This window comes from Felis catus, chromosome F1 (assembly GCF_018350175.1).
Source record: "Felis catus isolate Fca126 chromosome F1, F.catus_Fca126_mat1.0, whole genome shotgun sequence".
Taxonomy (NCBI): Eukaryota; Metazoa; Chordata; class Mammalia; order Carnivora; family Felidae; genus Felis; species Felis catus.
Genome location: NC_058384.1, coordinates 17003926 through 17020235, shown reverse-complemented (window position 1 = coordinate 17020235; position 16310 = coordinate 17003926). Strand labels below are relative to the sequence as shown.

Sequence of the window (16310 nt, the reverse complement as noted above, 5' to 3'; positions counted from 1 at the left end):
TCTGGAGTGATGACAATATTCTGATTAGATAATAGTGATGGTTGTAGAACTCTGTAAATACACTAAAAACCACTGAACTATATGCTTTAAAAGAGTACATTGTATAGAAAGTAAATCAATAAGTCTCAATAAGTCTCAATAAGTCTCAATAAGTCTATTCTTAAAAAATGAGGACACAGAGATGAATGAGCTTTAAAAATTATGAACTGTTACAGGATGTAAGTGCAACTTTAGGATCCTGAGAACGGAGCACACGGTGCTTCAGAGAGGATTTATCCCCTAAGAAAACAATAACCCTTCCTTGCTTCAAAAAGATCAGAGTGAAAAAAACACTTCCCTAAAGTACTAGGCTCGCAGATCCTAACATATATGGTTTCTTTATATCTTTTCCCTCTTAAGACAAAACATTTCAACGATTGAGTACAAATCAGAGGAACAGTGGGTAGATGGGACCAATCACCATCTATCTTTATAAGACCAAAGTATGAGGCCAATATGAGCTCCTTATTTGGAGGTAATGTGTAAAAGGAAGGTGAGGGATGGTGTGTGTGCTCTCCTACAAAGGAACACTATCCTGCTCTTCCATAAATCATCTAGTCCACCAGTGTCAAAGCAGGAAAACAAAACTTGATTAGCCATAGGTTTAGGTCTTACATTCTCAAAGAACAAGGCTGCATTACCTGTCGGGGCCATGGTGTCCGCCTTCTTGCCCTCCCGGGCCCCCTTCTGGGCCCACACCTGGACCGTGTACTCCACACCCGGCCTCAGGCCCGTCAGCACGGCGCTGCTCTGCTCCTTCCCCACCGGCACCTCCCCGGTGTCTCCATCGGCAGACCTGTAGCGCACCATGTACCTGTCGATGACGGCCTGCACCGGGTCCCAGGAGACGGTGGCCGTGTTCTCTGTCACCCGGTCGGTCACCAGGTTTGTTGGGCTGTCAATGTCTGAAAGGAAAGTTAAAGCGCACCATTAACAAGCACCGAAGAGGGAGGCCGTGTTGCTTGAAGGGAGGCAGTCTCCTGGTCTTGTGGTTTTCCCATGTCCTATGTCAGTTTTCAGGTGTGTCACCAAGACCGAACTTCTCTCCACAGCTAGACTCTTGGATCCTCAAGAAGGCAGCACAGGATAATGGAATGAGCAGGAGTATCCAGAGTCAGAAGAGCCAGTTTGCAGTTTCAGCCCAGAGATGCAGAGCAGAGGGGCAGGAAAAGCCCTGAGCAGAGCCAACAGACTGGGGATATAGGCCCAGCTCTGCCATCAGCCAGCCATGGCCCTGGACAGCTAGCACTGCTGTCCCCAGCTGAACCTCAGTTCCTTCTTTGTAAAATATGGGCCTTACTAAATAGATACGAAGGTACCATAATATGCAATGAATATGCCACAAATCTGACTCCATGAATCATCAGCTGACTTTGTGACTTGTAAAAATCATTCACTTCTTTGTATTTGAGGTTTCTTAACTATAAAATGGGGATATTGATTCCTGCTCTACCCATCTCACCAAATACCTCTGAGGACGAAGCAATTGAAGAATATAACCCTCATTCATTGCTGGTGGGTATATAAAATACTGCCACCATTCTGGGAATAACTTGGCCATTCCTCAAAAAGTGAAACATAGAGTTATCATATGACCCAGCAATTCCACTCCTAGGTATATACCCAAGTGAACTGAAAGCATATGTCCACACAAAAAGTTGTACCATAAACGCTCATAGTAACCCTATTCACAATAGCCAAAAAGTGGAAAAAGCACAAATGCTTATCAAGTGACAAATGGATAAACAATGTGTTACATCCATACAATGGAATATTATTTGGCAAGAAAATAAAGTACCCATACATGCTCCAACATGGATGAAATTTGAAAATATTATGCGTAGTTAATAAAGCCAGTCACAAAAGACCACATGCTGTGTGAATCCATTTATATGAAATGTCCAGAATAAGGACCTTCTGTCTCTATAGAGACAGAAAGTAATAGTTTCCTAAGGCTGGGAGGAGTGGGGGCAGGAGGCACTATTAATGGACATGGGGTTTCTTTCTGGAGTGATGACAATATTCTGATTAGATAATAGTGATGGTTGTAGAACTCTGTAAATACACTAAAAACCACTGAACTATATGCTTTAAAAGAGTACATTGTATAGAAAGTAAATCAATAAGTCTCAATAAGTCTCAATAAGTCTCAATAAGTCTATTCTTAAAAAATGAGGACACAGAGATGAATGAGCTTTAAAAATTATGAACTGTTACAGGATGTAAGTGCAACTTTAGGATCCTGAGAACGGAGCACACGGTGCTTCAGAGAGGATTTATCCCCTAAGAAAACAATAACCCTTCCTTGCTTCAAAAAGATCAGAGTGAAAAAAACACTTCCCTAAAGTACTAGGCTCGCAGATCCTAACATATATGGTTTCTTTATATCTTTTCCCTCTTAAGACAAAACATTTCAACGATTGAGTACAAATCAGAGGAACAGTGGGTAGATGGGACCAATCACCATCTATCTTTATAAGACCAAAGTATGAGGCCAATATGAGCTCCTTATTTGGAGGTAATGTGTAAAAGGAAGGTGAGGGATGGTGTGTGTGCTCTCCTACAAAGGAACACTATCCTGCTCTTCCATAAATCATCTAGTCCACCAGTGTCAAAGCAGGAAAACAAAACTTGATTAGCCATAGGTTTAGGTCTTACATTCTCAAAGAACAAGGCTGCATTACCTGTCGGGGCCATGGTGTCCGCCTTCTTGCCCTCCCGGGCCCCCTTCTGGGCCCACACCTGGACCGTGTACTCCACACCCGGCCTCAGGCCCGTCAGCACGGCGCTGCTCTGCTCCTTCCCCACCGGCACCTCCCCGGTGTCTCCATCGGCAGACCTGTAGCGCACCATGTACCTGTCGATGACAGCCTGCACCAGGTCCCAGGAGACGGTGGCCGTGTTCTCTGTCACCCGGTCGGTCACCAGGTTTTGGGGGCTGTCAATATCTTTAAAAAAGATATTTGGAAAGCCTAAGCTTTGAAGCCATGGAAGAGATACCCACCACCCACCACTCTCATTTCATCTTCTAGAACTCTCTTAGCACAAGGCAATGGTATTCCCATCCAGAATCTGCTGGGAGTCAAGGGAGAAAGGAACCCCAGTTCCCAATTTCAAAAGACTACACATTGTAAGCTTAACATACTCTTTTGGCTTTTAGCTCCCTAAAATATATGAGGAACGACATCTTCTTAACAACATTATGTCACATCACAACAGTCATTAAACATCTGCCATGACGTTCAGGGTACCTAGTTTATCATTTTATCATGGGCTGCTTCACGGGCAGTCATTCTAAAAGTATTATCACAAGCATTGCAACGATCAGAGCCTATAAACATCTTTGCTGAGTCCGCTGAAAACATGGCCACCGCATAACTTTATTTCTCCCTTCCTGTGGGCTGAGTGGTTTCGTGAGCAGCTCACCACGACCAGGCAGAGAGAGCTACCAACTACCACCTCGCTGAGGTCACTACTAGGACTCACTGTCCTTTTTGGTCTCTGTGACTTTCTCTGCAAAGTCTCTCATCTCAGGCCGCCTCTTGGGTATCATGCACACTCAAATCTGCATGCTCAAAATTCAATTCTGATTGATCTTTTTCTTATTACCTGTTGGGGCCGTGGTGTTGGCTTTCTTGCTCTCCCGGGCCCCCTTCTGGGCCCACACCTGGACTGTGTACTCCACGCCCGGCCTCAGGCCCGTCAGCACGGTGCTGCTCTGCTCCTTCCCCACCGGCACCTCCCCGGTGTCTCCATCGGCAGACGTGTAGCGCACCATGTACCTGTCGATGACGGCCTGCACCGGGTCCCAGGAGACGGTGGCCGTGTTCTCTGTCACCCGGTCGGTCACCAGGTTTGTTGGGCTGTCAATGTCTGAAAGGAAAGTTAAAGCGCACCATTAACAAGCACCGAAGAGGGAGACCGTGTTGCTTGAAGGGAGGCAGTTTCCTGGTCTTGTGGCTTTCCCATGTCCTGTCAGTTTTCAATTGTTTCAGGGACATAGACCTTCTCTCCACAGCTGGCCTCTTGGATCCTCGAAGAGGCAGCACACGACAGCAGGATAAGCACTAGATCCAAGTCAGAAAAGCTGTGGTCCTGCACATCTCAACGGTCTCTGGCTGGGCCTCAGCCTCATCACCTGCAAATCTGGGGTTCAGGTCGGATAGACTTTAATGTTCTTTTGAGCACTAATGTTCCATGCATACATCTAATTTCATAAATTACTAACTTGTTTCATGACCTTGGACGGCTCACCTCACCTCTATGCATGGATAAAATAGGACTGTTAATAGTTATTGTAAATATTTCACTGGATGGCTCTGAAAACCAAGACAAAAAATACCATGTAAAAAGGGGCCTTGAAAATACTGAAGTATTACAGTGTCTGCAGAATAAAAAAAGCAGGACAAGATATTAGTGTATAGCCTGGAAACTAGCTGTATTAAATGAGTTAACAATACGCCCTTTGTGACAACTCTTGGCACAGAGTAGATGCCCAATGACCATAAGCTATTATTGATATCACCTTGCTGATATTTTATGAGTGAAGAAGATTATGCTCCTCCAAACTATACACAGAGAAGGTATTCAAAAATGCAGTCACCAAGAAAATAACAACATGTCTTTGTTCCAAATAGTTTATTGCAAAAGTCGTTTCCCTAAAGTCTTTGCCTCTAGGTCGTGTCACATATGTGCAATGGTATGTTCAAGCAGGACTCCTCTTATCTTGGTTTGGGCTGTGACTCCAAGAAAACTGGTATCTACATTCCAATCTGAAAGCCCACAGTCAAAGTAGGACCAATAGTCCCGTGGCCCTTGGCTGGCCAAACCATCTCCAGACAATGAAAGAGGTTGGAGAGGCCAAAGAGATGGGACTTCAAGAGTGGATTTCTTCGGGCTCTGGGCTGATGGCTCAGAGCCTGGAGCCTGTTTCCGATTCTGTGTCTCCCTCTCTCTCTGCCCCTCCCCCGTTCATGCTCTGTCTCTCTCTGTCCCAAAAATAAATAAACGTTGAAAAAAAAATTTTTTTTTTTTTAAAAAAAGAGTGGATTTCTTTGGGCAGAGTTACACTGAGTTTCATGGGTAAGACCCAAACTTCAAATGAGCAAGTGTTCTCAATCAGGAATGATTGGCAATATCTGGAGACCTACTTGGTTGTCACAATTCGGTGTGGGATGCAGAGGCTACTGGAGTCTAATGGGTAGAGGCCAGGGATGCTGTTAAACAGCACACGGTGCCTGAGACCAACCCCTGCAACAAAGATTTCTCCAGCCAAATATTTCACTAGTGCCAAGACTGAGAAACTCTGCCCAACACTTGGGGAACACCGTAGGCTGGTGTCTGACATGTATCTAAAATACCTAAGGGGTGAGAAAATGGCTGTTTGCTCTGATAGAGAGCATTGCAAAAGAACCATGTATCTAGTTGAATGGATTAAAGGATGCCTGCATATGCCCTGTAGACCAGACATGGACCAAGGAAAGAAGAGCCCACCTGGGATTATTTTAGAAGCTGTCCAAGACACTCAGCCAGAGGGGTGAGGTGATGCCACCAGAAAGGCACTGGAGTGCACCCCACATGTGTAGGCAGAGGAAGGGGAGTAGGTGACCAGCAGGAGAGATGCATCTGTCACAGGATCACTATGATGACAGCTCAGAGTGTAAGAGGGTCCCTGAAGAACGCACAGAAGTGCTCCACGAGGGAAACATTAGCTTTAACACTGGTCAGGCCCCATGACAGCTGTGAAGGTTATAGTAAAGCAGGACCCCTTACCTCTCCTTCTCCTGACCCCTGGCCTCTCTCCAAGCTGTTCCAAACATAAATGGGCCAGAAACTACAGTTAGCATGCTAGAAGGAGGGTGTCTGAAGTATAAGAAGGGAAATACAAGAGCAGTCGAGCAGACCCCCCTTCCCATGGCAGATAGTTAGCCCGCAAATGGCCCACGCCAGTGGAGAGGAGAAGACTTAACTTTAAATGAAGTATTGATATAGACATTTTAATTACTAAAATGATATGTGTTGAGGACTAAAAATGACTAGATACTTGCTTATTTTTAGCTAATAGAGCATTATTATTATCTCTGCCTAAAACATTCATCCGAAGGGCAGAAATAAAAAACAAGCTCCAAGAAAGGGTTTAAACAGGTGAAGAGGGAAAACAAAGTTGGTTTGGGATCACAGTCCGGCTCCCCCCACATGGAAGGCACTTGTGCTTTCATCCCGTTTAGTCCGTATCAGGTGAGGCACTTCGTGTGTTCACAACACAGAAGATGCACAGGCACCACAAGCAATCACATCAATGCAAAGGACCACAAGCAATCACATCAATCTTTCAAGACCAAAGTTTGAAGGCCGCAAGATGAGCTGTGCATTCTACGGGAAGCCATCAAATAGAAGTAAGGCATACAATGAACTCTATAAGCACACCATTGCACTCTGTAAAACCTCCCTTTCTGCCAAGGTCACAGAAGGAAAACCAACTGAAACAGACATGAGTTTAGCAGTGACACAGGGATGATGCACGCTCCGTTACCTGTCGGGGCCGTGGTGTCGGCCTTCTTGCCCTCTCGGGTCCCCTTCTGGGCCCACACCTGGACCGTGTACTCCACGCCCGGCCTCAGGCCCCTCAGCACGGCGCTGCTCTGCTCCTTCCCCACCGGCACCTCCCCGGTGTCTCCATCGGCAGACGTGTAGCGCACCATGTACCTGTCGATGACGGCCTGCACCGGGTCCCAGGAGACGGTGGCCGTGTTCTCTGTCACCCGGTCGGTCACCAGGTTTTGGGGGCTGTCAATGTCTTTAAGAGAGATGAAAGAAATGTAACATTTACCAACTCTCTGGTTCCAGAGAGGCCAGCACATACACAGACAAAATGATGATCTCAACAAATTTCAGAATCTGTTATGTGCCAGTGATTGGGATAACTTAAGGGTTTAATTAAGCAAGTGGTCTGAAATTCCAAGAATGAGCTAATAGCACGTAAGGAGACGTAGGGTTTTCAGACAAAGCCAAAACAGTCTCAGCTCTATAAACTTTACCCACAAGTAGACTCTGGATTTTAAAAAAATTGGTCTTCATATACAAATTTCTCCATTACCCTGGGTTTATATAATACACTCTTTGAGTTCTGATTCCCTGTACCTGAAAGCAATTATACTTCAGTAAATCTCTGCAGTGGCTCTAATATTTTATTTGGGAATAAAAATATCCTGAAAGTAGGAGCTGTTAGTTCTTTCCATATAAAACATTATGCCTACAGCCAGAGCACCAGAAGACTTCAACTGATGGTCTTTGAGGTCTGGGCTGATAAAAAAAAAAAAAAATAATCCTACTTGGGTAGGAATCTGTCTGGGTTTCAATACAGTTAAACTGGGTTGGAATCTGGGCACCGTTTCTTAGTTGCTGACTTTGGACAGACTCCAAATTTAAGTCTCCGTCTCCTCATCTCCACAAAGAAGGAAATACCAGTACCTACCTCACAGGTTATGACAAATCACAGATGAGATATTCACATGGAAAAATGCTTGAATATAAGCTCTTTGTTATTACAAGTGTCATTCGAGGCACGAAATTCCCCCCTTTCTCCTTGAAATGTGAACCTCTGAGTCAGAAATCCAAGTAGTTGGGTACATGATTAGCAATGCCTTTATGATCCTGTTTCAAAAACCACTTCCTCAAAATGGCTGAGCTTTCCGTAACAGTAACAGCAACTGCAGCTCGAGCCCGTGCCCTATTGTTCGACACGCATGGCCAGGCCAGCGGGACAGAGCACACAGCCAAGGAGACAACTTGCCTTGAGGAGCAAAGACATACAAGGGGGAGTTTCGTTCTGGGATTCTGAGCTGGCTTTGATGCTGCCGCCCCATCCTTCATGACTCCCCTCTGTCCACCACCAACACCACTTAAGATTGTTAAGAGACTTGCATATTAGAAATAAGACACAACCAGCCCATCGTATCCTTACATCTTACGCCTTATGCTGTTCCCACCGCTAACACACTCCAGTGCCCCACCCCCAGCAGCTGAGGTGCTAACTCACACCACCGCCACCTGAGAGTGGGGAAGATTCTTCTCTATTCCAACTTCCACCATCTTAAAAAGACTGACCCACAGGCCTCCCTTTCACAACACTCAAAATCCTAGAAAACAGAAAACCTTGTGTAATATAAACCAGGAGTTGGCAATTTACAACGCATGGGCCAAATCTGACCCACTGCCTATTTTTATAAAGTTTCATTGAACACAGTCATACCAGGTCATTTACATACTCTCCATGGCTGTTTTCGCATTTCAATGGCGGAGCTGAATAGTTGTATCAGAGCCGGCATGGTCCCCAAAGCTGAAAACATGGACTATCTGGCCCCTCACAGAAAGTCTGCTAGTTTAAACAAATCTAGATCTCACCCTCCTTACTGGCAACTTCTCCTTCCCCTGGAGGAGATAAGGCCCACCTGGACCCAGGAGGCTACATGCCATTAAATACTTCAAGGGCTAGGGGCACCTGGGTGGCTCAGTCCGTTCAGCATACGGTTCTTGGTTTCAGCTCAGTTCATGATCCCACAGTTCATAGGTCCGCCCCCCCCCCAGCCCCCACCGCTGCCAGCACAGAGCCTGCTTGGGATTCTCTCTCTCCCTCTCTCTGCCCCTCCTTCACTCACACTGTCTCTGTCTCTCTCAAAATAAACTTTAAACAAACAAACAAACAAACAAATGAAAAAATAACCAAAAACTTCAAGGGCTGTTTGCTGATTAGCATTTGCTATGGACTGAATATTTGTGCTCCCCTCCAACTCCCAGGTTGAAATCCTAACCACCAATTTGCTGGTATTTGGAGGTAATTAGGTTTAGGTGAGGTCGTGGGGGTGGGTTCCCTATGGTGGCATCAGTGCCTCACAAGAAGAGACCTGAGTTTCTTCTCTCTGCCCTATAAAGGTGTAGGAAGAAGGTAGCCATCTATTAGCCAAGAAGAGGGTTCTTACCAGGAACTGAATCAGCCAGTGCCCAGATCATGGAGCTTTCCAGCCTCCAAGATTGTAAGAAATAAACCTCTTTTGTTTAAGCCCCCAGTCTATGATATTCTGTTATAGCAGCCGGAGCAGACTAAGACACATTCTAAGAAATAATCACTACTACCGCTCACGTAGCCCTTGCTATATGTCGGGCACTTACATGAATTCACTCATGCAACCCTCACAACAACTCTTTGATGTAAATACTCATATGCCCCATTTTACAGACAAGAATGTGAGGAACAGAGGTCAGCTGACTCGCCCAAAGTCCCTCAGCTACTAAATGGCAGAGCTGGGATTAAAACTTGGACAGTCAAGCTTCTGAATCCACATTCCTAACTAATTAATGGCTTCTCTGGGCACCTCTGTACTAAGTGACTGTCCAGAATGGAGCCCAGTGAATAAGCAAATCCTTTTCTAGGATTCCTGTCAAGTGTCTGCAACCTCAAGCAGCCTCCAGGATTAGACTGCTCTGGACTCGGGGACAGTACCAGCGGAGGGTTTAAACACAAAGCAGGTGTGGGATTCGCTCCCCTGCAGCCTCAGGACATCTGCAAACCCAAGCTGGGCCGAAGGCGGGCTATATTTCACAGCTGGGTGAAATATAGGGACCCGTATGGTTTCTGAAAGCTTAAAGGCAGAATCGGTACATTCGGTGACTGTTGACTCAGGATGCAAACCATTTCCATGGTCTGAAAGAGAGCTCCAGATTATAAGCAAAGTGCCTGTACAGCCACTGCAAACTGAGATAAGCATTCAAATTCACTGTCAGCCAAATGTTTTGAGTTTTAACGTCCAAAAAAGTGAAAATTAGGAAGTGTTACTCTTCTCTGAGAGAGTTGCATATGGAATTCTAACCCAAATAAGTATGACCTTCTGTGTAACGTAAAAAGGCTGGTCTCTTTTGTTTGAAGTTAAAAGGGGAGAAATCATAATTGTGAAATTTGAAATTGCTTTTGCAACCCCCTTCCCCACCCCCGCAAGCAAAAGAGCTGATGCTAGGTGGGCATCGGACTCCTGATTCAAAAATCAGCCTCCTCCCTGCTGTGAGGAAATCTGTTTAGGCTCCCGTTCCTCTGTTACCTGTGAGGGCCTTGGTGTCGGCCTTCTTGCTCTCCTGGCTGCCCCTCTCGGCCCACACGTAGACTCTGTACGCCTCTCCCGGCTTCAGGCCCGTCAGGACGGTGCTGCTCTGCTCCCTGGGCACCGCCATGTCCCTGGTGTCCCCATCAGCAGAGGTGTAGCGCACCACGTACTTGTCTACGACAGCCTGGACTGGGGTCCAGGAGACTACCGCTGTGTCTTCTGTCACTCGGTCGGTGACCACGTTGGTTGGGCTATCGATTTCTTCATAAAAATATACGAGAAAGAAAAGTTAGAGAAGACGTTTGGCTGGCCAAAATCACAGGGGCTTCAAGATCTAGTTCATCCAGGTGACCGAGTTCCATGGTCCATACAATGCAAGAGGGTCTCTCCATCATCTGTGACAGGTGGACAGCTGGCAGAGCTCTACTTGAACTGTAGGCTGAGAAAGGGCTCCCTGATGGACAAAACAATCCCTTCCATTTTGAGACCAATGAGCACGTTAGACAAGACTCCTACAAATGTAGTCACATGAAATGGAACTCCTTCAAGAGGCATATGGAATACACCTAATGCTTCTTCTGGGAGACCCTCCAGCAGGTGTTCAAGAATAGTAACCATTCTCCTTCCTAACTCTCCTCAAGTCAAAACAGCTTCACCTCTCCAATGTCTGTATTTATAGGTTATTAACTTTTGTATCATTATATCATATCATATCATGCCATACCATATCATATCATATCATATTATACTTTCAAATTACAGTTTCTAGACCTGGCACTTACATCTGGACATGCTTTCTTTCCCTTGATCAAAGAAAAATCCCCAAAACTCAGTCCATTCATTCAACAATTCACTGACCATCCGTTTCATGCCAGGGAATATAATGGCACTCAGGAGTCACCAATGAACAAAACAATCAGAAATCCCGACCTATGCAAGGTTGATGTTCTAGAAGGACGAACCGAGAACAACATACCCCTCCATGTCCTAGACACTGTTCCCTCAATAACATATCTTCAGCCCACAGCCTCAGAAAATCCCTACGCTTTTCAACACGTGTCCCTGCTGACCCAGGGGTTGTCAACATTGGGCACCTCCTCAGTATCACCTGCAGAGAGCTCATTTCAAGTCTCAGATATGCGCTGACATCTCTGCTGAAAAAACAAATAAGCAAGACTCCGCAGGTAATTCTGATGCACAGCCAAAGCTGAGAATCCCACATTGAGCCACATCTTCCCCATTTAAGATGCATATAAAATACATCTCCAATGTTTATTCTTGTTATATTTCACCTTATGGACTTCATTTATAATTTAGTCTTTCACTCAACATGCTGATTTTCCTTTCTAGCTTATCATTTACAAACCTAATAGGTAAGCATCCGAGTGCAGCATCCGTTCAAGGTCACTGATAAGGGCGCTGCACAGAACAAAGCTGACATTTGGTGCCAAGAACCCTCCCCACCTGCGGATCTATACCCTTTTGGGGAAAGACACACGAAACAGGTTCCTCCTCTCAGAAATTTAAGCAGCTTTCCTTCCTCCCCATCCTGCCCTGGTTCTCTTGGCCAAGGGTCCTCCGGCAGAGAAGTTCCGACGCTACAAAGCTGCATTTTTTTCACATCAACTAGGATCACCTTTCTTGAGCACAATGGCAGGGTCTTCTTTGTGTGCAAGGAAATGAAATATGTTCTGTCACCAGAGACAGTGCATATTTAATAAACCAACTGTCATCAATTGAGTGTATACTAAATGTAAGGTGCTTTTCACACATTACCCTATCAAACCTCATACTAACAACTCAAGGTTGTATCAGATTCCCCATGTACTAATTTTGAACATTAATAATGGTTAGCATTTTTAGAGCACTAACCATACATACCAGGCTCAGAGAGGTTAGATAACTTAGCCAAGGTCACTCAGCTAGTAAATGGTAGTCACACATTCTACAAACGTTCCCTGAGTGCCTAGCTGGAGCTGGGAACTCAGTTTAACTCAGTTATTCATTTTCTATTTTTTTTTAATTTTTTGTAATGTTTATTTATTTTTTGAGACAGACAGAGCACGAGCAGGGGAGGGGCAGAGAGAGACAGAGACACGGAGCTGTCAGCACAGAGCCAGACAAGGGGCTGGAACCCACAAACCTTGAGATCATGACCTGAGCCAAAGTCGGATGCTTAACTGACTGAGCCACCCAGGCGCCCCGGTTTAACTCAGTTTTAAATTAAAGTGAGCCTGCCTGGAGCCTGCTTCGGATTCTGTGTCCCCTGTCTCTCCGCCCCTCCCCTGCTCGCACTCTGTCTCTCAAAAATAAATAAACATTAAAAAAAAATTTTTTAAGTGTGCCCCTCCCCCACCAAAAGCTTAGTCAACGTGCTAACCCTCCGTACCTCAGCATGTGACCTTACTTGGAAATAGGGTCTTTCTAGAGATAATCAGGTCAAAATGAGGTCTTTAGAGTGAGCCTAATCCAATATGACTGGTGTCCTTATGAAAGGGGGAGTTTGGACACACACACACACACACACACACAGGGAAGATGATATGAAGAAGCCCACCATGTGCCTAGAATGCCGCATCTGTAAGTCACAGATTGACAAGGATTGCCAACAAACAGCTGAAGCTAGAGGGGTGAGGAAGGACTCTCCCCTACAGCTTTCCAAGAGAGAGCGGAGCCCTGCAGGCACCTTGATCTCAGACTTTGCAGCCTCCACAGCAGGGAGACAATAAATTTCTATTGTTTTAAACCACCCGGTCTTTGGTACTTTGCTACAGCGGCCCTAGGATACGAATACCGTTGACCCCTGAACAATGCAGGAATCAGGCACCTCAATTCTCTTCTGCTCAGTCAAAAATCCACGTGTAACTTTTGACTCATGAAAAACTTAATAGCCTGCTGTTGACCAGAAGCCTTACTGATAACACAAACATTCAAGTAACACATATTTTGTATGTTGTATCATATACTGTATTCTTCCAATGATACCTACTTTCCCTTAATTTTTTCAGGATTTCTAGGCTATATTTCTAAACTTGGTCTGAGTTTTTCCAAAGTGTCACGAATCTCAAAAAACTTTTCCAGTATATTTACTGAAAAAAAGCTGCACATAAGTGGACTGGTGCAGTTCAAATCCAAGTTAAGGGCCAACTGTCTAAGCAATGAACAGAATAAAGACTCTCTGCTATGGAACTTACATTTTCCTCAAGGAGACAGACGATAAACAAGATGTGATAGTATTAGGAAGCCCAATGAGGCAAGATATAGGGTTAGAAAATGCCGAGCAAAAGCGGTTTGTGAGTTTAGACAGGGAGGTCAGGAAAGAGCCATCTCACTGGGAAGGTAACATTTGAACAAAGACCTAAACGAAATGAGGCAGCGGGCACGTACTGTCTGGGCACCTCATTCCACACAGAAGGAGCAAGTCCAAAGGCCCTGCTCCACATAGCCAGGGAAAAGCAACAGGACAGAGTCAGTGAGGGGCTGAGTGGCTGGAGGTGAGTCCAGGGAGGTAAGGGGCGAGTGGACCGTGGATGGCGTCCAAGGCCACTATAATGACTGTGGCTTTTGCACTGAATGAGATAAGAAGCCCCTGGGGTTTTGCACAGAAGAATGGCATGATCTGACCTAAATTATCAAAGGGTCCCTCTGGCTGCCAGAGAGAGTACAGGCTATAGTAGGTCAAGAGTAGAGGTCACCTGGGAGGCTGTCCCAACAGTGCGAGAGAAGACAGGAATGTGAACCAGTGTGGCAGAGATGAAGTCACGAGAAAGGCTGCACTCGGGAGATTTCAAATGTAAACCTGTCAGAGTCTGCCGATGGGGCTGATGTGAGATACAAATCCACCCTTCCATCCATCCATGTTGATTTGAGACCCGAGCGATTTGCAGAATGGGGCGACCATTTACAGAGATGGACAGATCTGAGGGAGGGCAGGGTTTTCAGGAGAGGGCGGGGAGAATGGGACCAGGAATCTGCACCCGGACACTTTAAGTGGGAGAGCCCAGCTGTGAACCATTCCTCTCTGCCGAAGACCCTGCCTGATACCACTGTGTCTCAGCAGCATTATCGTCAGCCTTTTCTCATGGAAATAATCACAATAAATAAATAGCATCAAGTGTGATCTGGAAGGTTCCTGCCATCTGAATCCATACGCAGCAGGGGACTAGAGCTTGCAGTGACAGCTGGAAACAGTCTCCTACGGTTCCTCTTGGGAGACTGGCTGGGCAGACGTCACGGCAGAGGGCGGTGAAGTCAGGAGCAGACAGTGACAGGGCCTTGTCCCGGGCCTCTGCAGACTTGAGCAGGTTCTAAGAGGATGCTCAAGGGAAAGTGAGCACAAGAGAGAGAACTCGGTCCCCACCCTGGTCCCCTTTTTCTGTGCAAAGCATGATTCTGCACATGACAGGGAAGGAATGAAAAGAGCCTCCGAAGGTGACCCCTCCATCTGGGAAAATCTTGGTAGGTCAACCTTTCACTTGCATGTGTTAGAATAAAGGGGAGCCCCACTTTGGGGTTGCCTGGGTGGCTTAGTCAGTTAGGTATCCGACTTCGGCTCAGGTCATGATCTCACAGTTTGTGAGTTCGAGCCCCAAGTCGGGCTCTGTGTGGAGAGCACAGAGCCTGGAGCCTGCTTGGGATTCTGTGTCTCCCTCCCTCTGCCCCTCCCCTGCTTGTGCTCTCTCTCTCAAAAATAAACATAAAAAGTTTAATAAAAAATAAAAATAAAAAATAAAAATAAAAATGGGGAGCCCCACTCCAGAAGATCTAATCTACAAAACTGAGTATACAGAAGAAGCTAATTAAGAGCTCTAGGCTCAGCAGGAAAGTTTATTCCACTTGGGGTAGGGCATGGCATGCTCAGTCTCTGCTCAAACACCAACCTCACATGTCCCTGCTCCAGCCCACGGCAACAGGCATTAGCACTGACTCAGGAATGGGGACATTTAGAATGGAAAGTGAGGACGGGGGAAAAGAGCTAGGACACCCTGACAGTCCTGCCTCTTAAAGTCCCTGGTCCTCATCCTCTCCAAAGTGACCCACATCTGCACAACCCAAGGTCCCAGCGGTGCCTCCCACCACCCCTCCCTGCCCCAGGCCAGTGCTTGGCCCCAGAGATGCGGGACCCAGGGCACAGGCCTATGCTTTGGGGGGTCAGGGCTGCCTTGTGCGCAGCCCTCTCAAGAGCCACCATGCCCATATGAGTGTAACCAGCCTGGTGCATCTGGTTCCCTCAACAGTCCCGGGGCACTCGAGGAGTGGAGAAGAGCCAGGAAACGCATCTTGACTGTGAAGAGTACGAAGGTGGGAAAGAAAAACAGAATCCTCCCGTGCCAGGGTCAGAGATGTAGCCCAGAGAGGAGATGTGACTTCTCCAAGGTCATGAAGCCAGCTAAGAAGACTGGCCAGCCTCGAACTCAGGACTCTGCCCTTTCTCTCGATCCCCTAACAACACCCTGAGTGAGAAGGAGGGGCTTCATGGGGCTGCTCCTCTATATGATAAATCTCAGGATGGGAACCAGATGCCACGACACAGAAGCAGGAGGACAGCCCTGGTGTTGGGACCCCGATGGGAGGCCACACTCCTGGTCCAGCTTAGCAGTACCAAAGCCTCCCTCTCTGCCAAGAAGGGATGTGAGGATCATAAGCAGTTTTTTCATGGAACAAAGCCCTCCAGCAGCTGCAGACGCTGGCTGAGTCATAGATGAGTCATGGTGGGAGCCTCAGTGAGGAGACTGGCTCTCCCACCCAGCCCCCAACTCCCTGCCCACCTACGGGATGCTAGCAGCCCTGATGGGACCTTTCTCAGGGTCGTGCAAGGTCAGAGAGATTTAAGACAATACTTGGTAGACAGACTTTTAAGTTGCATGTGTTAGAATAAAGAGGAGCCCCACTCCAGAAGATCTAATCTACAAAACTAAGTATACAGAAACAGCTAATTAAGAGCTCTAGGCACAGCAGGAAAGTTTATTCCACTTTATAATGAGATTCACCACCGGTTTGGGTAGGACATGGCTGTCCTCAGTCTGTGCTGGAACACCAACCTCATGTGTCCCTGCCCAGCCCATGGCCACAGGCATTGGGAACAGCTTTTTCCATTCACAATGGCTACTTCTGAATCATCCCTTTGGCATAGTGGAAAATGGCACAGCCAAAATCTAAAATCTATGGGCATATGAG

At 46.5% G+C, this 16310-nt stretch overlaps 1 protein-coding gene across 4 annotated transcripts in view; it reads right to left on the bottom strand.

The window, feature by feature from the left end:
* Window positions 1-16310, bottom strand: part of TNN (tenascin N) — a 68119-nt gene that overhangs the window by 31045 nt on the left and 20764 nt on the right. For 3 of the 4 annotated variants that reach the window (XM_045048451.1, XM_045048454.1, XM_045048453.1), the window contains exons 7-11: window positions 10131-10394; window positions 6572-6835; window positions 3649-3912; window positions 2724-2987; window positions 681-944 (exon numbers count right to left, since the gene is read on the bottom strand). In XM_045048451.1, the coding sequence (XP_044904386.1) occupies window positions 681-944; window positions 2724-2987; window positions 3649-3912; window positions 6572-6835; window positions 10131-10394 (1320 nt within the window). The remainder of the gene's footprint in view (window positions 1-680; window positions 945-2723; window positions 2988-3648; window positions 3913-6571; window positions 6836-10130; window positions 10395-16310) is intronic. The other variant, XM_045048452.1, reaches the window with a different exon arrangement.